The sequence below is a fragment of the Dunckerocampus dactyliophorus genome, chromosome 9 (assembly GCF_027744805.1).
Source record: "Dunckerocampus dactyliophorus isolate RoL2022-P2 chromosome 9, RoL_Ddac_1.1, whole genome shotgun sequence".
Lineage (NCBI taxonomy): Eukaryota > Metazoa > Chordata > Actinopteri > Syngnathiformes > Syngnathidae > Dunckerocampus > Dunckerocampus dactyliophorus.
In genome coordinates, this window is record NC_072827.1 from 23,560,990 (window position 1) to 23,585,366 (window position 24,377).

Here is a 24,377-nt window from a genome sequence, read left to right on the forward strand (position 1 = left end):
GTGTGTTCATGTTGGCGTGGATGTAAAGTCCTGCAGTGTTCGCCGCTGTTAATAAAGCCATTAAAGTGCATCGGCGACGTGAGTCTCTCCTTCCCCACAACAAGGGGCATTACAGCATTGACCAGTGCACACCAGGAAATAAACGGTGTCATTTCTTACAGGCATTGCCGGTACAGCTATGTCGTGGGGCTTCTTTAACTTGCCTTGTGGGCAAGCAGGAAGGAGAGACGATGTTGAGAGATGTGTGTGTGTCGCTGGGAGCACGTCCTGTTCCCAGTCTACTTTGTGGTAATGTTTTGGTGCAAATGCTCTTAAAGTTACATGTTTGACCAGGAAATAGCAAGCTTAGAAGAAGACGGCTTTTTTATGTGGAACAACTGACAGTTAGTGTGGATCTTGTGAATGATTGTGACTGAGCTAGGACTCAGTAATTAAAGTCTACACACGACGGCTTCATTGATTCAAAAAACAAAACTTTTTCGTGCATAAAGCTTCTACTTGAGTCGGTAATTTGGCCGCTATATGCAGTCAGATATTGACCAAGGGAGACAAAATGGGTGGCCGCTGGCCGCGTTGGACAGGTGATTGCTATACACAGGGTCTATAACATGTAAATTTGCTGCGGGGGATTTTTCAGTGGCTGCTATAGGCAGGTGGCCCTTCTATAAAAGTGGCCGCTAAGACAGGTTTGACTGTACAGTTTATTTGTATAGCGCTTTTCAAGGTACTCAAAGACGCTTTACAATGGTAGATAAAAACAGTATAAAGCTAAATAACAAACAGAACAGAAAGGCACATTTAAATACAACAAACAGAACTAGAAACTTCTTGGTAATGCAAACCTCTTATGCATTCATTGAATCTATTGCACATTTCTACTGCCCTTTTCCTACTACATGCCTCCATTAATAAATATATAAATAAATATGGCAGTGTTTTCTAGAAGAGCACGGTCATGGCAGAATGTCATAAAAGGGAAATGAGAACTGTCACAGGACACACAAAAAAATTGCACATCAGCGAATTTGGCTACACATGGTTAAACATGTGTAGGTACAACAATTTTGTGAAAATGTTAGCTTGAGGGGGGAAGGCAATGCGAAGAGCAGTAAGGTAAAGAGAGGCTGTCATGCCAGAGGTAGAGCTTGGCCCCTCGCCCCGATAACTCCTGGGGAAATGGAGAAGAATAATGAGCTTGTGAAGAGATGGGTCAGTCTGATTGTTTAATGGGTATATTCACGCTATTATGATGGCTCCTGAGAGTGACACGACACAAGTCCACCCATATATATGTTTTATTTGACCTTTTAATTTCATTTTTGACACTGAAGCACACTTGTACAAGAAACTATTGTCCAAAGAGATGCGATAATGCAAATGTCAAGAGGTTTCAAACTGCACAGGGGGTGTGAAAAAGTGCCCCCTTCCTGATTTGTTATTTTGCATGTTTGTCATACGTTTCAGATCATCAAACAAATGTAAATATATCAATGACAACACAACTGAACACAAAATTCAGTTTTGAATGAACTTTTTATTATTAAAGGACAAAATAACCAAACCTACATGTCCCGTGTGAAAAAGTGATTGCCCCCCTGCTAAAACGTAACTTAACTGTGGTTCATCACCCCAACCAAAATTACCACAAGAGCGCAGCGACGACTCATCCAAGAGGACACAAAATACCCCACAACATCATCCAAAGAACTGCAGGCCTCAGGTAAGGTCAGTGTTCATGACTCCACCATAAAAAAAAACACTGGGCAAAAATGGCCTGCATGGCAGAGTTCCAAGATGAAAACCACTGCTGAACAAAAACTATGTTAAGGCTCAATTTTGCCAGAAAACATCAAAGGCTTTTGGGAAAATAATCCTAAAGGCAGTTGAAAACCCTCCAATGTGGCTGAATTACAATAATTCTGCAAAGATGAGTGGGCCAAAATTCTTCCCCAGCGCTGTAAGAGACTCATTGCAAGTTATCACAAACGTTTCATTGCAGTTGTTGCTGCTAATGGTGGCCCAACCAGTTAATAGGTTTAAGGAGCAATCACTTTTTCACACAGGGTCATGTAGGTTTGGAAATAATAAAAAGTTTCATTTAAAAACTGCATTTTGTGTTGTGTTGTGATGTCATTGACTAATATTTAAATTTGTTTGATGATCTGAAACATTAAAGTGTGACAAACATGCAAAAAAAAAAAAGAAATCAGAAAAAACACACCTTCAAACATCCACCACTGTTTGACACATTTGCAAAGTGTGAGAAAATCCCATGAGACGGCAAAAACTCAAGAGCCAGCCTCTATCGGTGGTGAGTAATCTCAGGTTTAAAAGCTTCATTGAGCACCTCGAGCCTCTTTACATTATGGCTATTGTCAGTAAAACTACACACCATATTAGGGCTGCAGCTATCAAATACTTTAGTTATCAGGTATTCTACTGAAAATTCCTTTTGAGTAAACGGATAAAACAATTTTGCATGGATAAGACCAATTATAAATACAAGAGAAAATACCACCTTCCCGCTCCCTGGCCACTTCGTCCAGCTCTTCCCAGCAGATCCCGAGGCGTTCCCAGGCCAGTTGAGAGACATAGTCTCTCCAACGTGTCCTGGGTGTTCCCCGAGGCCTCCTACCGGTCGGGCGTGTCTAGCCGATACACTACACCAGAAAATGTGTTACTCTGTTAGCTCCTACTATAACAATGTTGCTATAGCTTGGTTAATCTGCAGGTCACGTTATGAATGATATAGCGTTGCTTGTGTTTTTAATTTTTCATTATAAGTAAAATAGGTGACCCCCATTACGTCCATTATGTTTTTCACAATCTAGAATGCACGAGGGGGCATGGGACAGGTGGTAGAGTGGTCGTCTCCCAACCTGAAGGTTGCGGCTTCGATCCTCCGCCCTCCTGTGATCATGTCAAAGTATCCTTGAGAAAGATATTGAAGCTCCAGTTGCTCCTGATGCTGCGTCATCAGTAGGTAAATGTGCTAACAGTGTCAAAGCGTTTTGAGCTTCTTGGAGGTGGAAAAGCGACTATACGACTGTACAAGTGACAGACTCTTTACCTTTTACAGAAATGGGAAAAACTCCTGTGTTCTATGTCTCACAAGTGCCATTTTCCTTCAAGGTTAACATGACTGCATACAGGGTTTATTTAATCTGCAAAAAGACAGTTCTGTGAGTTAAGAAGATGGATAATACTACATGTTAGCCCTCATCATAAACACTTTTTCTATGGCACTTGTCCAAGGGAGAGGGGAATCCATAAAAATGACATGCACATACATCATGAGCAGTTATGAAAATTGGACAATGACATCATCTACCGTATTCCCAGCCAGTCTTGAGCCAGTTCCAATGCAGTCATTTTTCCACAGTAGATATCAGGAAGGCAATCAACACTTCTCATTGTGGCCTCAACTGCAATTGTTAAATGTACTGCAGAGAAAATGTTGTAGGGCTTTGAAAAGTGATGACAGGTGCCGAGGATTGTGGCTTTGCATTCAGAAGCACGATGGCTTTTGGTCTTGTCAGCAAGATTGTTCAGTGGTCTCTTGCTGTTCCACCATGTTCAGAGGCATATTTCTCATAAGGTACACATTTTGTGCCAAAGTGACAATTTCTTGACTTAAGAAAGGAGGTTAGGAGGTTCTGCTTTTTTACTGTTTAGTTAATGAGAACAGCTCTTCTTGGAAAGAATGTGTGATATTGCCTAATACACGTGAGCAACAAATACAGCTAAATAGAAACCTTATCTGCTGTCTTTGCACCATGGGATTGCAGGTGTGGCTTCACCTCCACAACAGGTCTGGTGTGCCGCAATCAAAGCGCCGTTGTGAAGATGAAAGTCTGTTATGGGTGTTTGAAGCTGCCCTTTTCACAGGGATTTGGCCCAAATGGCAGCATCTGTGTTTCAAGGGGGATAGAAGTGGATGGACTAGCTCAGTCAGAGATAAAGGAAAGCCAGTTATTTTTATTGAGCTTTCCAAAAGAACACAAATATATGAGCACTGACAAGATCGGTGCAAGAGAGACACGATACTAAAATGGAACATCCATCTAGGATGTACAATTTTTGAATTTGCCCTGCAACGTTTAAGATTTTTGGCATGCAAAACTTGAGAAAAATGTAGCAAAATGACTTTGCGGGGAGGTTGTCAACGCCTGGAGCCATAAGAGTGTGAGTCATGTGATAACACATCGAGCAAACAAACAACTAAAAACAGATTGGCCATTTGACTTCCTAGAAAAAAATCAAATGTCATCCTTATGTGTGACTTCTTAGACTGAAATAGATTCTGTTGTTGCTGGCATAGATGACTGGTTTATATCACATTAGCATTTTTATCAGCAGCACATATTTGGCGTGTATAAATGTAACCTCTCAGCTTGTTACTTTTGATCTTTGTAGCTGCTACTACTGATCATTTATTTATTTAGTTTTGAAAAGACGTGTAAAACAGAAGCTTTAGCTGACATGCAGTGTATACCATATCTTCAATGTTCCCTCTGCGCGTGCACAGTCGCACACTGATCTTGTGTTCTCAGTGCATAACAAATGCTTGCTTTGCAACAAAATAAAATCCAACCTGAACTGTAAATAAAATAAACAGATTATTTATTCAATTTATTCTGTACCATTTTGCAATGCAACGCCGTGAGTGACCGGCGACAAGCAGGATCAACACACTGTCCAGCCATTGGTGAGATCCTGTTAGTACGTATTTACTTACGCAACAAACCATCACATAGTACATGCCGCTGTTTTTTTGCAGGTTTACGTATATTACTGGTGCAGGGGAGTTAAATGCTGCTTGCTAACCTTTACCATATTATGGTGAAACGAACAGGCAGTGTCACAGCCACTCACCAAGCTAAAGTAAAAAAAAAAAAGTGGGAACAGAAGAACGAGAGTTTAATATGGGGGGACTAAATGAGTGGCGTAACCGTGCATGTGGTACTGGCCTGCTTTTATTTTGATGGCCGGACTTGCCGGATACAGGAAGTGTTAAGCTGAGTCGAGTGATGCCAAAAGGACCGAAAGGTAGTTTTTTTTTTTTATTTTTATTTTTTATTTAGACAAAAGTAAACATATACAGCAAATGAGGTTTCACTTTCAAGTAAATGTCCAGAATTAAACAGTGCCAGAACAGGCTGCTGCATAACAGAAGGGAAATAAGGAAATTAAACTGTTTCCTACAAGAATCAGATCATTAATTGGATGAGGTATTTCCACGGCTTGTTTTGTCTGAGTTGGACAAAAAAAGAAAGCTACGTACATTGTGTTGCTGACCTTTTAAACCCAATCATATACAAAACACCACAGAATGGAAGTTGGACGACCTGAAGTTCTCAGGTTTTGGACAGGTGTGTTGCTACAAGTGTGCATGTCTGATGGCGCTCAGGTCGTTTGTGTGTATGCTCAGCCATTTGAAAAAGTAGTGGAACCATTGCTTATCTTGTTGGCTAATTTAGCTACCTGATCTTGACCTGTAATCAAGGCTCATTTCCGCAAAATCGTTGTCATAAAGACGACAAGCGTGGTTGCCCAAATTTGTGTTTGTCGAGACAGCAGGATGAACTTCATTGCTGGGGAGCAGTTAAAGCCTTATTTGACTCTTCACTCCATTGAGATTTATTTGCCAGTCGCTCAGATGTCGATCACGGGTGACTTTTGTACATAAAATGTCTCATGCAAACTAGCTGCATTTCTCAATCAATCTTTTTGTAATTCCTTCCTGTAGAGAAACTGATAGCATACCAGCGGGAGTTCCATGCCTTGAAAGAGCGCCTTCATGTGGCAGAGCACAGGACACTGCAACGCTCATCGGAACTCAACAACATCCTCGAGCAGTTCAAGCGGGCCATCGCCGAAACCAACAGCAGCAAAGATACCCTCACGACCTTCTCAGGTGACTTTCATCTGAACAAAAAAAAAAAAGACACACCATTATTGTAGCGCTCTCAAAATGAATTGCCTGTTTTCTTTGTCGCATAAACAAGGTAGGGTCCGGAATAAGCAGGGCACCAGGCGATGCTTGACACTGTCAGCAAAGCATTCATTTAACTATTACTGTATGTTTATTATTGCAGTGGTGTTTCCTCATGAGAGAGTATATAGTATATATATTAATATTTTCCTCTCCCATGTACTACAGCTAAATAAGGAGACCAAAATACTAGTTGGCTCTCAGTATGATGTAGTGAATTTCTACATAAATGCAAACAACCAACATAATAAATACAGTACATCTTTTAGCGCAGCTCTTTTACGCTGTAAAAACTGAAAAGGGAATTAAACATCTGAAAATGCTTATTTTTTGACTAAACAGGATATTTTCTCTCACCATGTTAGATGTGTTAAAATTTAAGAAATATTTCCTAAAATCATTGTTGGCTTCTTCACAGCAGTACACAACTAGACACAGTCACGTGACGGCGACAGGGCGGACAAGTTTACTTGTGCACACAGCAATGACAAGGTGGGATTGTATTATCTGATTTTCTCACTCTGGCAGAAATTTTAAAAAAATACATTTTCAGGCCACCCAGAGCGACGTTGCCCTGTGGCTGGAAGGCTGAAACAATAAAATACTTTACTGTTTTTACCTGAAAACTTTCCCATTTGGACAAACCCTTAGTGTACTTGGTGGGCCAGGCTTGAATGCAGCAGGCATGTACCTTTTCTTCACAAAGATATTATTGGTTTGTTAAAGAATTATTCTAGTTTATTGAATAGTGCAGTGTACTGTTTTCTCCTTTGGGGTTTTTTTATCCATTTTAGATGGAAGGAAATATTATGAGTGCTGAGTGTTGTTCCACATTTATTTTGAGGATAAGCTTGTTTTCCATTGTTTTAACAATTAAAGATTAAGGGGCTATCCACACGGAAAGGTTTTCAGGTCAAAACAGCTAAGTATTTTGTTGTTTCAACCCCTCATCCGCATGGGTATGGTGTTCTGGGTGAACTGAAACGGTAGTTTTTGAAAACTGCTTCCAGAGTGAGAAAATCTGAAACCACCGGCTTGTCGTTGCCGAGTAGACAGGCAATACGAGAACGATGATGTCATTGACCAACTCGTCGCGGGCACGTGACCAGAAGTGAGCTTTGATGACAAGCAGACATAATTTCTGAATATTCTGACAGACATAATGCTCCCCAGTCGACATTCTCCTGTCTTATACTCCATAATGTCTCGCAAAAGTGATACGCTTCTCGCAAGCAGAAGATGAGACTAATGCACATTCGTTCTTTCTTGTTCTATGGTTTGGAGTGTCACCTGGTTCTGTGTGCGTGCCAGTTCACAGCGCCTCCGACACAGTGTGGACTCAACGTTTTTCAACCCGCTAAAAAAAAAAAAATCCCAAGAACGTCCCGTGTGGACAGGGCCTAAATGTGCTATAAAAACTGCATCACTGACATCACATTTCAGCTGGTTGTAGCCAAGTTATGCCTCAAGATACAATCAGTTTCACACAGTTTACAGAGGTTGGGACATTCAACCAATTATTATGCCCATGCCTAGAATATGGTAGATTACGTATCAGTCCAATAAGAAAATCACATTTGTTGGTTGAATTATCACTGTTGTACTTAATTTTAGTCAAATTTCTTTTTTGTTTAGATGAGACACAGAAACTACTGAAGGAGCTGGCCAGTAGGAAACCTCTCCAAGTGCCAAACATCTTCCACCACCTGCCTCACCTGCTTAACAATGAGGGCAGCCTGCACCCCGCCATGCAAATTGGCCTCGGACGCACCGGAGGTCAGACGTAACTAATGAACACACAGTATTTACGATGCACACATGATTACTGAACTAGAACTGCCAACGGCTCTGCAATCACATCATTGGCCAACTTGCTAATTCTTTAATAAACTCATTTTCACTCACACAGCATCATAGCAGGTTGTTTTATTATTCCATGTACTATTGGCTGAACTTTGCACGGGTAAACAGTGCATGTCTTTGCAGATACATTGTGTACCTTAAATACAATACAGTGATCAGATCTGATCATTTTAGCTTGGAGGCCCCTTTGGTGGGGGCGCACTGTTGTAATAGTTGGCCCTCACTACATCGCGGTTTGAATTTTACGGCTTCAACGTGGTTTTTCATCAGTATAGTAATAAATCCTGCTGTTAAATGCGGCCTCTTACATATTTTTTGTCAAACTTATTTTCCATCTTAAAAATTACGGATGCGCCGATCAGAGTTTTATGCTGCCGATTTCGATACCAATCATCCATATGTAAGATCGGCCAATACCAATCACGTGGATTAGTTGTACGGTTTTCGATTTATTTTATGATGAGTTGGCCAGGGGCGCCGTATGGGGGGAAAAGTTAGACAATTCCAAGGGCCCCTGGCAAGTAGGTAATTATTTGCACCAATTATGTGTGTGAAACCATTTTTGTACTTCTTTGACACAAACCTGAATTTAATTTGATGCATGTTTTGGAGTTACCGGTATATGAATACATGGGAAATAAATTGTTAATCATTTTTTTAGTTCAAGAACATTAACAGAATAAAATAATACAAATAAATATTTTTATCAAATGTTTAAATGAACTAAAATACAAATGTAAGACTTTAAAAAGACTCATTGAAATTGTGGTATGTAGTATTCTACACTGGTCACTGGTGCTGGTGGTGTTGTTATAGCCGGGATACATTTACTGCAAAACATACGAGCACAAGTTTTATTTCCTCTGATTATATCTACTATGCTGGGTAATACAAATGTAAAGGTGACTACCGGGGTGTTATTTCATGTCTGGAGGGCTCTAAGAATAGTAAAACTTGTATTTAGAAGGTCGTAAACAGGTTTTCTATGCTCTGGGAAATTATTCAATTTATAAATGAGTCCTTCCTTCTTAAACTCACTTATCACGGTCTGGGCGGGAACCAATTGAATGGGGGTTAACTGTATTACCTGTCGTTGCAGAAATAATGCATTACAGAGCCATTAATGTAGCTCAACGTTTTTGAAGAGGTTGCAGTTTGCAGTGGCGTCTCAAATTCCATGCCTCTTGTAAATGAGAGGTGTCCTTTTTAGAATAAATATTATATATTTCATATTTTAAATCAGCACTGGCATCCATTATGGCCGTTTGATGGTGACACAACCGTGTTAGCGGAAAAGCAGAATTCCCTTCAGAGCTTGACCTTATACTGTAAATATGCACCTGATAAGGGAGTGTTTACCCATGTCCAAAGATAAATTTGCACAAATCCAAGTATCGTATATCAAAGCTGTTGCACTCAATCTCTAGAAGTTGACAAAGGAAATAGTAGAAAAAGAAGTCCTTCACAGCAAGACCTCATAAAACATTTGTTAGCTGTACAGGCAATGTTTAACATTTTCAGTGCCAAAACAAGTTAACCGCTTTGAGTAGTAAAACTTAAAAACACTACATTTTGTACTTTTGGGCATTATGGTGCACGGGGAAGATCACTGCCTGAGAGGTGAAGTACTTCTCGCTTAAAGACTGAAACTGAAACCTATCTTTCATTATTATTGTCAATTCATCCATATTGTGCTTAGCAGCCTGAACAGAGACTTGTGCGCCATGTTGTACGTCACGATGTTAAAGCTCCATTTCCAGTTCCATGGTTGTCATTGCCGCCTTTGCCATCAGTAGTACGCCTCTGTGGCTATGTGCGTCATGTGGAAAGCGCAGATGCCCACTATGCATGTCATGCATGAATTTAGAAGCTTCCCCCCAAACAGTTTTGATGCACATGCACAAACAAAACAAGGCTGAAAAGAGCCTCGTTTTTCGTGGTTAATTGGTTCCAGATCCGACCGCGATAAGTGAATTTTGCAAAGTAGGATTCAATATTAATTTAAGCATATTTTTGTAGTTAGAACATAGAAAACCTGTTTGACTTTGTAAATACAGGTTTTAACATTATTACAGCCCCGTAGACATGAAATTATCCCCATATAGTCCCTCTTACACCCACACCCAAATTATTCTAAGCAGTTAGCCTCTCCAATGTACTTATTCAAAATTTCAGAAAGGGTTTCAAACAGATGTAATAATATGTCATATAATGTCAATATAATGTTACGTCACATCAGTGTTATCAGAATACACATATAATACATATCATTTGTCTTTCAATATTTTTTGACGTGGTAGGCCATAGGCAGCCATGAAACAGCAGTCATTTATTTATAAAAACTGCAATTGAGTGAGGGAGCAATGTTCAAACCGCGATGTAGCGAGGGACAACTGTATGTCCATGTAAAAGGTCAATCATTGTAACTTGGCTCAGGATCAAATCATACTTATCATGATGGGTAAAGTATACAGGAAGGAGGGTGAGTGGTGCAACAGGTTCCAGGCGGGTTCGGGGGGGCCGAGCCCTGCTCATGCAGTACTTGCGTGCCTTATCACTCACTCACTGTCTAGTACCGTCTCGCATTCTGTCACTCTCTCTTTTCCTGCCTCCCACGCTCTCCTTTCATCTTCGACCTAGTTTTTTTTCTTTCTTTTTGCTGGTGGGCGTTACCACACAATGTGGAGATCGGTGTGAGAAACAAGCAAAACTGGGACAGATTCTCCACACTGCGCAGATTGTAGGCCCCCTTTTCGCAAGTCCACTGAGTGTGTGCGAGTGTGTGCATGCGTGTGTCTCAAGTTTGTCTTTGTACCCTTTAAAGGTTATCCCAAACAGGGTTCAGGATTTTTTTCTTTAAACACATACCGGGGACGTGTAAAGTATAAGGGTGTCTTAGAAAAGTCAACGAAGACGATTCGATTCGGAGGAGTCTGATTTGACTATCAATTTAGCCATCGAATTGTATAAAAATGTCATGTGATAAAGATTATACCATTCTGACTACATAGGGGGTGGCAACATCTGCTGTTGAGCTTACATTTATACAAAGTGTCTTTGTTGTTGTTTATAGCGTATTTTGATAGAAAAGCAGCCTAATTTTCGTTAAAAATTTAAAATGTTTATCAACAAAATTATCTGCTTCAGTGGCACAATCCAAAGGAGCTGAGGTGAACGCTAGCTTGACGGACTTAGTTGACGGACTTATTGGCATCAAAATGGCCATGCAAAAATCATCCAAAGCGTGGAAGTATTTTGAAAAGGTGAAAGATCCAGAAAGTGAAGCACAACTTGTCTTGTTACATATCACAGCCAGTATCATTGGATCATCATTGAAAACTGTTAAGGCTAATATGCCAACTTCATTTTATAGCCTCAGCCATGTTTAGCTGAGTTTTAGCCTTTTGTACTGTATGTAAACATGTTCCAAAATGTTGTACAGCGCCTCCACGTACTGTGACAAAGATGCTGAATAGCTGACAGGAAGCTCGCTCTTTCCCTTAATTTGATTATACAACCATTGCACTCAGACACAGAGTAAACCCTCTTGTCATGCCGCTTGTATGCTTCAGCAAGACGAGTCAATGGAACAGGCATACGTACATGTCGCACGTCAATTTATCAAGGCGTCCAAATTATCGACCTCGTTTTTTTTTCTATTGTTCGATTAATCGTTTTATCGATTATCATGACAGGCCTGGTTGTTGCATACCAGTGGTCTCCAGTCTTCTCTTGTTACAACCCTTTACCAATTGTTTACTTTGTACAGCCACCTAGGATCATAATGTGTGTCAGAGTTACATAGGTAGGTGTTGTAGGTAGGTATTGTATTAAACAAGTCATCATTAGCATCATAATTGTCATAAGAGTAGTCATTCTCTTTGATGAATACACCTACAGTCATGTGACATTATTTTTTTAACAATTTAGACCAAATTAGAACACTCACTGGGATGATGTCACAGCTCAAGAGGCTACAGAGCATACGCTGTCTTTAAAATTTATCTTGAAAATGGACTTTTTATGAAATGTGTATGTATTTTATGCAAAAAAATGTGCGCTATTTCCTGACTGTGTTTAAGAATTTTGGATGACCTTTAGTAGGCCCTGATTACAAGGGGCACTACTTCAATGTCACAGTGGGTACCATCAAGTTTTTTCTCCCTGTGATCTCATGTGCTATACTTGGCATTTTTAGTTTGTGTGTAATTCAAGTCATAATACATGATAGTTGCAGTGAATAAAAACTGAGTTGGTTTAGTGATGGCACAGAGTTTGTGTTTTCAATCATGTCAAGCGAGTAAAAGAGCCCTTAAAATGATTTTTGTGTCATCAATTGCGGGTTTCTCTATCCAACGAGATTTCACAGTCAGGGTTTAAAATTTGTATTTAAAAAATAATTTAGGATCATAGTAGAGATCGACCGATATGAGTTTTCTGGGCCGATACCGATTATTAGTAGTTAAGGAGGCAGATAACTGATATTTGGAGCTGATATTCATTTGCAGTGAAATTGTAAAAATTGGCGTAAAAATGTTGAATAATGCAAACACTTAACTTGGTTTCACTGCCTAAAGCTTGATTATTTAACCAAATAGAAAAAGCGGTAACGCTTGTAAAGTTAAATGAAAACTTTTATAATAGCTCCTTGAATTGTTTTTCACAGTGGTCAAATTTCACAATAACTGAAATGACTTTGAACTTTGTTTTAAGTCGGAACAAAAAGTGCCGAGTACATTATTTATGATTATATAAAGCTACATTGTTAATGATTAATATGACAAAAGCTACATAACAAGTACTATAGTTGCCATGAGTGCAATAAAACTCCTGGCAGAACACAAACAGCCTTTAGGGCTTTAATGAGTTCACACAGGATTTAAAATGTTGCACAATATTGTTAGATAAATCACTCCTGAATTTTACTCTCTCACACACAGACACACACTTCTCACTACAATCACGATTTCCATCAACACTATGAGCAGACTTGTTGCAAGGGATAGCATCTCATCTTCACTTGAATTTTCAGACCATAGGACCAGAAAGCTCACAGCAACGTTAGTGGTCGTGATTTGTAGATTTTTTCATGTGTCTTTCACGCAATCCCACACTATTTTCTACTAAGACATTCTCCCATTGAGTCTGCGGAGCATTTAGAGCAGGCAAGCTAATGTTATGCTAAAAGGTAGTCAGCCTTCATCTTGGCGTACATCCCTGCAACAAGACTGAATTGAATTTCTTACACGGGCTTCTACAATCACTGGCTTTGTCCATTGATATCACCAACAGCATTGTTTCAAGTGATTTACAGAACATCGGGATGTACTACGAGCTAGCAGAGCTGCCACTAATGTTTACTCCGCTCTTGTTTGCTCTCAGGACGTTGCTTAACTAATCAGATGGCACCGTAGGTGGAGCAATGCTGGAGACAGAAGTGGCAGGAGAGAGAGAGCGAGGCGCGGCTGCATCTAAGCCGAAATAACCCAGTTATTTGTTTTTATTTCGGCCCATCTCATCAATAAAGGCCGGTACCGATATACTTAAAATTCCAAGTATCGGCCCCGATTATTGGCTCGGTCGACCACTAGGTCATAGCATTCACACTCGACCAAGCAAACCACACGAGCTGTGCATTTGCACCAATGTCCGTTTTAACGTCAACCAAACACAGCCTACATTTGCCTGGAAACCTGTTAGGCAGCCAAGTAGTTGGGCCTGAATGGCTGTATAATCCAACAAAACATTTCCTTGTTTAAAATTCTTAAGCCATAATAAACCATGCCCATCCCTGCTCTGCACAGCCTGGTTTTGTCCTGTCTCGAGCAGTCTGTTGTCCACTTTTGATTCTGATAGACTTTTGGTGGGAATTTTTCTGTATCATAAAAGGAACAAACCCCGATAACAGCCCATCACTGGCTGTTATCACTTCCTGTCTCCTCTTGATTTCCTTCAACTAGCAAATCCTCATCTTCGTACATCTTTTTGCCTTTTTTGGTTTTATAATACTTGATTGGGCCATAAATGGGCAGGGGAATAATTAGGATAATCTGAGCAATTCTCTGCCCTTCTGTCAAGGGTCTTTATCATTGCCACAGCAGGTTCAGCTTGTCCGTCTTTAGCAGAAGCTCATGAATAAATTCAGCAGCTACTGTATTTGCAATGACGTGAATGTCACTGTTTTAGTTGAAGCCAAATAGCATCACTCTGCTGCTGCGTCTGTTTTCTTTTGTCACTGGTGGCCCGCCTCTTGCACTTGTTAATTGAAATGTTTTGTCATGAACGATAAAAGTGACCCCTCACATTTCAGCAAGCTTTTTTATTGCTGTATGCCTTCTCAAGGTGCAATACTAAAGTAAACTTTGATACAACTTAGTAGTAGTAGTAGTAGTACTTTATTAATCCCACAGCAGGGAAATTCACTTGGTACAGCAGCAAGCAAGATACACAAGTAAAGAATGCATAGTGACATAGTGAATACAAAATGGTTCAGGTGTTGTAGAGCCTGATAGCGGTCGGTATGAAGGACCTGCGGAACCTCTCCTTCTTACACCGTGGGTGTAACAGTCTGCTACTGAAGGAGCTGCTAAGGGAACCCACAGTGTCATGTAGCGGGTGAGAGGTGTTGTCCATGATGGATGTCAGCTTAGCCAACATCCTTCTCTCCCCCACTTCCTCCACGGAGTCCAAAGGACCGTCCAGGACAGAGCTCGCTCTCCTGATCAGCCTATTGATCCTGCTCCTGTCCCTGTCCGTGCTGCCCCCTCTCCAGCAGCCCACAGCATAGAAGATGGCTGAGGCCACCACAGAGTCAGTAGTGTACAGCTTGTATAGCAGCATAGATTTATTATCCACTTCTAATGACTCAACGCACGCTAAATAGCTGGCACCACAAGTGAGTACCAAGATAAGTGTGTCTTGTCTAGCATGCTGGTGGTAACGTAACGATTTAGGGCTGCATGAGTGCTGCCGGCGCTGGGAGCTGTGGTTCGTTGAGGGGGAACATGCATTCCAACATGTACTGTGACATTGGGAAGCAAAGCAAGGTACCTGTCCAACATAAAGCACCTCCAAGATGACAAGTACCTTTCCGAGCAAGCGGAAGTACAGAAAGAAGGTGGGTTAGCGCAAGGTGTCCCACCAATGGTGTCACTGACGGGCAGTGAAGGAGGATTTCAATAACAACCTGTGCGGCTTTGGTGAATTCCATACCCAAAAGTATCAAGACAGCGCTCGATAACAGTTGTTCTCACACTAAACATGGACACAATTTGGACATGTTTACTGTGAGGTGTACTCTTGCGTTGCCAGCTGTTTAGAAATAATGGCATTGTGTGGACAGTAAACAATTTGTACACCGTCTACTCTAAAGTGTATCCAAGTTAAATTTCTATAGTACTGTCCCTTAAAGAATAAAATGTATTGCTGAACCGTGAGGGATGTTTTCAGTGTTGTAAGATGTCGTAGACTACATAGATGCCTTTCTGTGTCAACCATTGCTATGCCTACTTCAGTTGGTAGCTTTGTGGATGACAGCCAATGTAATCTGCTAAATGTCCCAACAGCAGTGCTCATTTGCCATTTTGGATTTGTTCTCCTCAGTTACCATAGTGATGGGGATCCCCACAGTGAAGCGGAAGGTGAAGTCGTATCTGTCGAAGACGCTGCGTTCGCTCATAGATAAGCTGTCCCCGGAGGAGAAACTCGACTGTGTGATTATAGTTTTTGTTGGGGAGGTGAGAGGTCAAGTTCAAGTCAGTCGACACACGATGCAAAAACTTACAGTAGCTGATACTCAAAATGGTGCATCCTTCTCCTGCAGACTGACCTGGACTACGTGCAAAGTGTGGTTGCCGACCTGCAGAAAGAGTACGTGGACTGTGCCATATGAGTGTTTGCTAGTTCACGGTTCCTCATCAATGTTAATTCTTCTTCAGGTTCTCAACGGAGCTGAATTCAGGCTTGCTCGAGGTCATCTCACCACCTGCCGCATTTTACCCCGAACTCACGAACCTGAAAGAGACTTTTGGAGACTCCAAAGACAGAGTCCGGTAAGACAGTGGAATACCTGTGCCACTTCTGTGTCTTTTTATCTAATTGGGAGAAAATGAGCTGTGAGACGACTGCAGAACCAGAAGGATGAGTCAGTGAGAGGAGAGCAAGCGTACCAGAGCTTCCTTTTTTTTATTTAGACCGGGTTGCTACTTAGTATTCTACAGGCATTTATCAATGTCAGATCAAGGTCATCAGTGCGGCAGCCTCTGTCTCCTGCTCGGTGGAGCCTTCCCTCGCACTCAACAAGCTTTTGTCGCTGATGTTTTCTTTATAGTCAGCGAACCAGCGGCTTAATAGAAATCTGTCTATGGAGCAGTTTGTATGTACACATATAATAGGCCTCGGACACTTGTTTGTGTAGAGGTGGGTGTTTGTTTGCAGCACTGATGCGTCTCAGAGTAATATAAGCCATGTGTCTTGTTTGACATGTCGATATTCTATAGATTAATGTGGTTGTGTGTGCATGTGACTGAACAGCATATTACATAATAGCATGCAGGGATAAAAACTAATTGGGCCTGTTCGTAATGTTGGTCTCCAAGCAGTCGTAATACTTCCCAGCAAGCACCTTAATTTTTTCAATTGTTTAGATGGCGAACCAAGCAGAACCTGGACTATTCCTTCCTCATGATGTATGCCGTGAGCAAAGGGGTTTATTATGTTCAGGTATGCCCTTAAATTAAGGTAAATGGTGCCTTCAGTCTGACATGTCGCATGCAACTAACCTGTGGTGTCCGCAAAGTAAACTGTTGTTGCTGCAATCCATCAGTCTGTTTTTCCCCCTCATTAAAACCATCGTCTGTTTCGTTCACTCTCGGCTTAATCCTCTTAGACTTCTGCCACACTCATCTGTCTTTTTAGTGCTCCGATCTGGAAATGTTTGGAAAATGTGTCACCGTACAGTGGAACCTCTAGCATTGTCCACTCGAGAACGCCAGTGTGTCTTTTTTTTACCCATAACAAATAAATCAAATATAAATAGTTATTCCAGGGTCCTAGTGAGGGTAAGCGGCATAGAAGATGGATGGATTTCAGTGTCAAACTGTCACCGTCATTAATCCTTTATTAACCGTACAACCAACAGTTAATCAACATTGTAACTTCAACTGTGAAACAAGAAAGGGGATGGACAACAGAAGCCGCTCATGTGCCTAGCCCTTACCCTACGTGCCAAAAAACTGCCATTAAATTGAAAGTCAGAAACAGTAAATTGAATGTGACCAGGAAGTTGACATTTGAAAAAATTACACACTGGGGGGGGGGGGGGGGGAGAAAAGTAATAAAGGCACTGCTCTAGAAAAATTATGCCAAAATTTTGCCTCTGTGTACATTTTTCGGTTAGCATACATCGGTTAGAGGTGTCACAAGACATCCAACTCACAAAACGAGATGATGCACGAGATTGGTCTACGAGGACGAGACAAGATTATAGCATCAATTTTAAGAGAAGTACAAATATGACTGCCCAAACAAACTTTATGCGGCAGTGTATTAAAGTACACTCTCTGAACGCACACAATTTTGCGCTGTTCTGTTTGCATTTACTTTGCTGATCAAACATCTCAAAGAGTGCTGACTGTCGGTGTTTCCCCCCTCCCCGATGGGTTGATATGTTAGAAGTGGGCAATTTCATTTTGTTTGCACTACTTAGAAGAAATTCGGCATACGGGCTTGTTCGTGTTGATGGGCCCCTTGCAAGATCTACTGGAATGACGCTAACCAAGGTTCCACTGTATTTTCAATGCCAAAACCTAATGGTAGTGTTTTGGCTCCATATCATTCTACGTCCGACTTTCAAGTGCAAAAAGGAGTTAACCACTGTTAAAAACAATAAAGCGGTCAACACATAAGAAGTGACGACGCATATATCATTTAGCCAGTCAATCGGCAGCTACTGCTAGTAGCTAATGTTAGCAGTCAACTCTTATTGCACAAAAGCAGCCACAAAAAGACAAAGAAAAAGCAAAACGCACTCCCAAAGTTCACCATTTGATATTCGCTGAAGTAATATTTGGTACAATGTCATGCTTTTTGGCTTTTTTTGTTCTTGAAAATGTAGGTCAAATTTCAAATGGTACAACTACGGCGGCATTCGCATGTAGAGGTTCCACTGTAGTATTTCTGCCATGCGTATTTGATTGTCAATTTCACATCTAATGCATGCCGTGTGTCGTTTTCCATTCCCTGCTCTCACCTGGAGGGAAGAGGTATTTCTTGCTGCCCTAGTTTGGTGCAGTTCTGCAGTGTTTTCATTGCCCTTAGTCCCAAAACAGCACCCTTTTTGTGTTATCGTAATGCAAACTTGTTGCGTGTCTAACTCCCTTTCTGTACATCTCAGTTGGAAGACGACATTGTGGCCAAGCCCAACTACTTTGCCACCATGAAGAACTTTGCCCTCCAGCTCGCGTCAGAGGACTGGATGGTCCTGGAGTTCTCGCAGTTGGGATTCATCGGTATGACATGTTTACACAAAAAATGATGACAGGTTCTCTGAAGAAGTGCTTCACTAACTTTGTTTTGTCGCTATAGTATTTCTGGCCCCAATTGGTCATGTTCTCCTGTTTACACATCCCCAAAGACTTGTTAATCGAGCTCCTTGCTGTTTGCTAATGAGCATCTGTGCCAGTACTATGGACACTCATTAAAGTTAACTGCTCCCTTGCAGGAAAGATGTTCCAGGCACCAGACCTGAATTTTATTGTCGAGTTCATCTTTATGTTCTACAAGGAGAAGCCCATCGACTGGCTGCTGGACCACATTCTCTGGGTTAAAGTTTGCAATCCTGAGAAAGATGCGGTATGTTCAGATCAGGTGTTGCAAACATTTAGTTGAACTCTGCACCTTACTGAAGTAAGCAAATATTGCAAGATTTTAATTATAAGATGCAATCTTTTCTATGGGAAACGGGTCAGGGTTCTTTTCCAGGGTGTCACCACTATATGACTTTATGAACAGGCAATGTACACTAATGCATAACCTTCTTAAATGCCATAGTAAGTGTAGAAATAGATAAACTGCTGTGTAAACGTACAAACTGTGCTCACCATGAATTCGGACAGGCTGTACGGTCTGAACAGCCAGGATATGAGTACTGCTTTTGTTGCAATAAGGGCTCTTTCTGGTTCAATGGTTATCACTAGGTCGGTTCGCAGCCACTTCACACTCATTATCGCACACACTTTTCCTCTCTGCCATCACTAGGACCTTTCTGTGGTGGCTTCTGTTTACTGTCTCACAATAGGAGCTAAAAAACTATTAATTTAGCTTTGGACATAAATGAGGTTAGTTTAGCAGGTTTGAAAAATATAAATTTACTTTTTTCAAGCTGTTTTGCCTCCTCTGAAGACTGGAAGGTTCGCCTCTTTGAAACTCTCTACTTTTGATTCTCACAGACTGTAGCGTTATACTCATTTTATACTTACGCATAATGACCGTTGAAGAGTATTTTCCCCAAATCTTGTATTAGATACTGCCTTTGAGGCAGTCAAATGTTGAGGTTACTGTACAATGACAATAGATGCATTCTTTTCTGTATTCTCTGTCCACTCTTTTTCTGAATTTCCAGAAACACTGCGAGCGACAGAAGTCAAGCCTTCGCGTGCGTTTCAGGCCCTCCTTGTTTCAACACGTGGGCCTCCATTCTTCTCTGGCTGGAAAGATCCAAAAGCTCACCGTGAGTCTTGTGCCCGAGCAGTCAGTCAGTCGCCGTAGCCGTTCATTGTAGCGAATGTTGCTCTCTGCCTGCATCTGCAGGACAAAGACTTCCTGAAACCGCTTCTTCATAAGATGCATGTTAATCCCCCTGCTGAGGTGTCCACCTCCATGAAGGTAGACTTCTTGCCAAACTCATAGTATGGCCAAAAGTAGAGTTGTTTAAAAGTGTATGTTGTCTGTTAGGTGTATCAGGGTCACACACTGGAGAAGACGTACCTCGGGGAGGATTTCTTCTGGGCCATCACTCCCAAAGCGGGCGATTACATGCTTTTTAAATTCGATAGACCTGTCAGTATAGAGAGGTAAGAAAAGGAGGTTGTTTGCTCTCATGCAGTATATGCCTACAGTAGACTGTCAAAACAAAATCTGCAGTTCAACACCCTTACGTGTGTTTTTCTTTTTCTTGGGCTTTTTTGTGGGGGGTTTTCTGTGATGCCTCCACACATGGCATAGATAACATTGAGAAAGAGTGCAAACCAAAAATGGAAAGCAAGAGAGGAAAGGGAATAGCTACTTCATACAAAATTAGCAATCCAGCTTCATCATAAATTATCTACACAGATGATTTTTACCAAGCAGATGCTAACGCACATGCAATTATTCCACCAACACAACACTTATTTCCAGTAAAACCTGTAAAACTGCAATAGGTGATCGTATCAGACACCATGTTTGCTATCCATTATGTCTGAAAAGGGGAGTAGTTTTGCTTTATTTTAGTTTTAGTATTACACAACACTGAACCTCTATTTGCACTTGTAGGACAGGTAAAATTGTTCAATTGAAACTTAAAACATTGCCTGTCGTAAGTAATAAAAGTTCACGATTGCAGCAGTTTGGATCCTATGGATAATACACTCCTGATTAAAATTTTAAGACCACTTGAAAAATTGCAGGAATTTATAAGTAGTTCTTAAGTAGTTCTAATTTCTAAGTCGAGCTTCAAAATGCAAAAAGAAGAAATGGGAGTGAGGCAAAAAATGTAATGCAAACAAGCGTTAAACTGAAATAGGCTTTAGTTGATCATAAGTTTGACCATAACTCAAAAAAACCTCAAACCCTCCTAAAACAGAAATAGAATGTTCAAACACGGACTCAGGAATGAGTAGCTGTGCCATTCTTGTTAATTACCTCAAAAAATGTTTTTGGCATGCTTGATGCCAGTGTTTCCAGGATGCTAGTGGGAATGTTGCTCCAGGTGGTGGAGATGGCTTCACTCACGGCATCCACTGTCCAGAACTGATGGCCATTTTTGCCATCCTTCCCCAAATATTGTCAATTGAATTTAGATCAGGAGAATGCACAGGATGGTCCAAAACAGTGAGGTTATTCCTCTGGAAGAAGTCCTTTGTCACGTGGGCATTGTGAAGTGTCCTGTTGAAACCCCCAGTCATTACCACACAGACGAGGGTCGAGGGTCGAGGGTCTTCAGTCATGAGGGATGTCCCCTGCAATTTCTCCACATGGCCTTCTACCGTTTGACACCCCTGCACAACCTGAAGCTCCATTGTTCCATTGAAGGACGAAGCACCCCAGATCATGATGGTGCCCCCTCCACTGTGCCATGTGCAAAACAGGTGGGATTTGGTCATGCCAGTAACGTTGGAAGCCATCAGGACCGTCAAGGGTAAATTTTTTCTAATCAGAATACAACAAGGTCCCATGTTTGGTTCTCTCGTGCAAATTCCATTGAAGGAGCTAAGGCCTTCGAAGACGTTTTTTGTTGTTAAAACCCTTCTCTCGAAAATGCCATCTGATGGTTATTGGACTGCACTCGGCACCAGTAACAACCTTCATTTTTACGGACAGCCAATCGGATCATCCGGCTCAATGCCGGTGACATTTTTTTTTTTGGCTCTATCACTTTTTTTTTTCCATAACCATCAGGAGTTAAGGCTGGTCTGAAACTTTTGATCAGCTGATGAGCAGCGTATTTCACTTTACTGGATTTTTTTTTTGCCTCACTCCCATTTATTTTTTTTTGCATTTTGCTCAAGTTAGAACCTTCTTAAGATCCAACAGTGCAAAATGTAAATTCTTGCAATTTTTCAAGTTGTCTTAAAATTTTGATGGAGTGTATTGTTTTGAAACGATTGGATGTGGGTTGTGTAAGTTCCACTGCACTTGATTTTTTCAAATCCAATTGCTTTGACTTGAATATGAGGCCAGGGAAATACTCAATAAATACATAAATAGTAAGTGAAATTCATTTATTTAAAAAAAATGTTTTTTATGAATTTAAGTGGAAATTCGCATCCATACGAATATTATTTAAGTGCTAGATGATTTTTATTGGCAGGTTCCTGTTCCGTAGCGGTAATCCGGAGCACCCGGGGGACAAGATGCAAAACACCACAGTGGAAATACTGCCCGTCTCCGTAAGGACACACACACACTATCATGCACGCACATACCAAATGACATCGATCATTAGATTTCACTGGCCTGGTTGCATTGAGCGATGCAGCGTAATGATTTTAAGCAGCAAGTGTAAGCGCGTGACATCATTTGCGCCGCCCGAGGCAACACACACTCACGTAGCCAGTCCACATATTGTGCTGTGGACACAGTGACGGCAGCCTCCGCTCAAACGACAAATCATTAACACTTGCTTTGAATCACTCAACTGTTGCATAATTTAACTTTGCCTTTTTTTAGGAGACCGGACTGCAGACCAAAGAGATGTACAAGAGAACCGAAGACCGCTTTTACAGGATCGGTGAGTGTATGCAATCACACATTAACACCAGGGTCAGATGACACACATGGATCAGAGTTGGAAAAAAAGTACCTCCTAAATATGGTGGATTCTTTTCAAAAAAGATCACTCCACTTAAAGGTGCTATCCCTCCTTTGCTCCAATGTGTATGTTCTTATGTCTTTCAATGTTTTTTTATTTCTCCAACAACCTCAGGCACGCGTTGCATAGTGTAGCCAACACCAGCTACTAACTAATAATTTCTACTGGCATTGTATGTGTCATGTTTTATTTTGCAAAATGTTTGATTGATGTACAGTCATCCCTCGCCACTTTGTGCTTCAAATGTTGTTGTTTGACTCAATCACATTTTGTCAAAAGTATACTAATAATAATAATAAATCATGCTGTATCGTGGTTGAATACGGCCTATTAGTAAAAAAAAAAATGCATGTTTAAGCTAATGTTACATATGTTTTACCTAAATGAAGCATTTCCAGGCATTAAAATGACTAAATGAACTACGATACAAATATAAGGCATTCAAAAGACGTTGTATTATTCTACACTGGTCACTAGGTGTCAGTCATGTTATTGTAATGTTTGGTACGACACAATCAACAGATTTGATTGCCGGAACAACAGGCTTTTATTGCAGGTTTGAATTAGGCACCATAATCCCTAATAAAAACATGGGCTACTGTTGCGGCCGTTACCCACATAAAGCTGAAACTCAACTCTGAACCCTTAACATCACTTCCTGCCCGCCCGTCACTCAGCTTCCCCAGGGAACACATTTATAGTAACACACACGAGCATGAGTGTTGTTTTTGTCTTATGGAGCTTATTTACTGTTATTATATTGACTACATTGGGTAATATGAATGTAAATGTGACGTTAGGTGTGCTATTTCATGTTTAGAGGGCTCTAATATTTAAACCCGGATTTAAATGATGGTAAACAGGTTTTCTATGCTGGAACTACGAAAATATTGCATTTATAAATAAGGAATCCTACTTTGCGGAAATCGACTTATGGCCGGGTCTGGAACCAATTAACTGCGATAAATGAGGGATTACTGTGTTTTAATGTCACTGATTGCTTCATCTTTTCCTGAGCAAGTGTGTTTTATGTGGGGTGTGGCTTGCATGCTCTGAGCACACTAGAGCCTCCACTGCAGTACCCAACCAAGACAGAAAGCACCTTTAAACTTCAGTTGCAACAGACGACTGAACAAGAAAATAAAGAGTATGAAATGCAGCGGAACCTCGGCTTTTGTCATTAATCCATTCCAATATGCCAGACAGAAACCGAAAAACAGACGAAAACTGGCATTTTTCCCATAAATATAAACGCCTGAAATATGAGCATAAAACACATTTTCCAGAGAATTGTAGTTTAACATGCAGAAAACTATGAAATACACAAAATAAATGGATGAATGAACATTTTACATCCATTATTTTTACTTTCATGAAGACCTGTTGGTGGACACAGTGTTGAGTGGAGGGCAGGGGACGGAAGAGCCACACTGATGCTGTTTCTCTCTAGTCAGTTACAGATGTAAATAGTGGACGGTTAGAGTTATACTTGTTCTCTTGAACTTTATCGCAAACCTAAGTAGCAGGTACAATCTTCAATCTTCATGACACACTAGCCTGACTCACTTTCTGTCATACACTCCTGATCAAAATTTTAAGACCAGTTGAAAAATTGCAAGAATTTGCATTTGGCCCTGAGATTCTAAGTAGAGCTTCAAAGTGCAAAAAGAAGTGTGAGCGAGACAAAAATGTTTTGAATAAGCAGTTTATTGCAAACAAGCATTAAACTGGAATAGGCTGTTCGTTAGCTGATCAGAAGTGTAAGACCATAGCTAAAAAACCCAGAAACCCACCTAAAACAGAAATAAAATGTAAAAAAAAAATAACTCTACGTTTTTGTTAATCAACTAAAAAATTGGTTTGTGCATGCTTGATGCCAGTGTTTCCAGGAGGCCAGTGGGAATGTTGCTCCAGTTGGTGATGATGGCTTCACGGAGGGCATCCACTGTC

General features: G+C 40.9%; 1 protein-coding gene across 3 annotated transcripts in view; it reads left to right on the forward strand.

Moving 5' to 3' along the window:
• The window catches only part of mgat4a (alpha-1,3-mannosyl-glycoprotein 4-beta-N-acetylglucosaminyltransferase A), a 50,807-nt gene that overhangs the window by 17,588 nt on the left and 8,842 nt on the right, over positions 1–24,377 (forward strand). For 2 of the 3 annotated variants that reach the window (XM_054786369.1, XM_054786370.1), the window contains exons 2-14: positions 5,750–5,917; positions 7,631–7,771; positions 15,461–15,594; positions 15,681–15,727; positions 15,796–15,909; positions 16,504–16,579; positions 18,252–18,366; positions 18,579–18,709; positions 19,479–19,586; positions 19,667–19,741; positions 19,811–19,929; positions 21,927–22,005; positions 22,286–22,346. In XM_054786369.1, the coding sequence (XP_054642344.1) occupies positions 5,750–5,917; positions 7,631–7,771; positions 15,461–15,594; positions 15,681–15,727; positions 15,796–15,909; positions 16,504–16,579; positions 18,252–18,366; positions 18,579–18,709; positions 19,479–19,586; positions 19,667–19,741; positions 19,811–19,929; positions 21,927–22,005; positions 22,286–22,346 (1,368 nt within the window). Of the gene's footprint in view, positions 1–5,749; positions 5,918–7,630; positions 7,772–15,460; positions 15,595–15,680; positions 15,728–15,795; positions 15,910–16,503; positions 16,580–17,188; positions 18,121–18,251; positions 18,367–18,578; positions 18,710–19,478; positions 19,587–19,666; positions 19,742–19,810; positions 19,930–21,926; positions 22,006–22,285; positions 22,347–24,377 lie in introns of those variants that run through there. The other variant, XM_054786371.1, reaches the window with a different exon arrangement.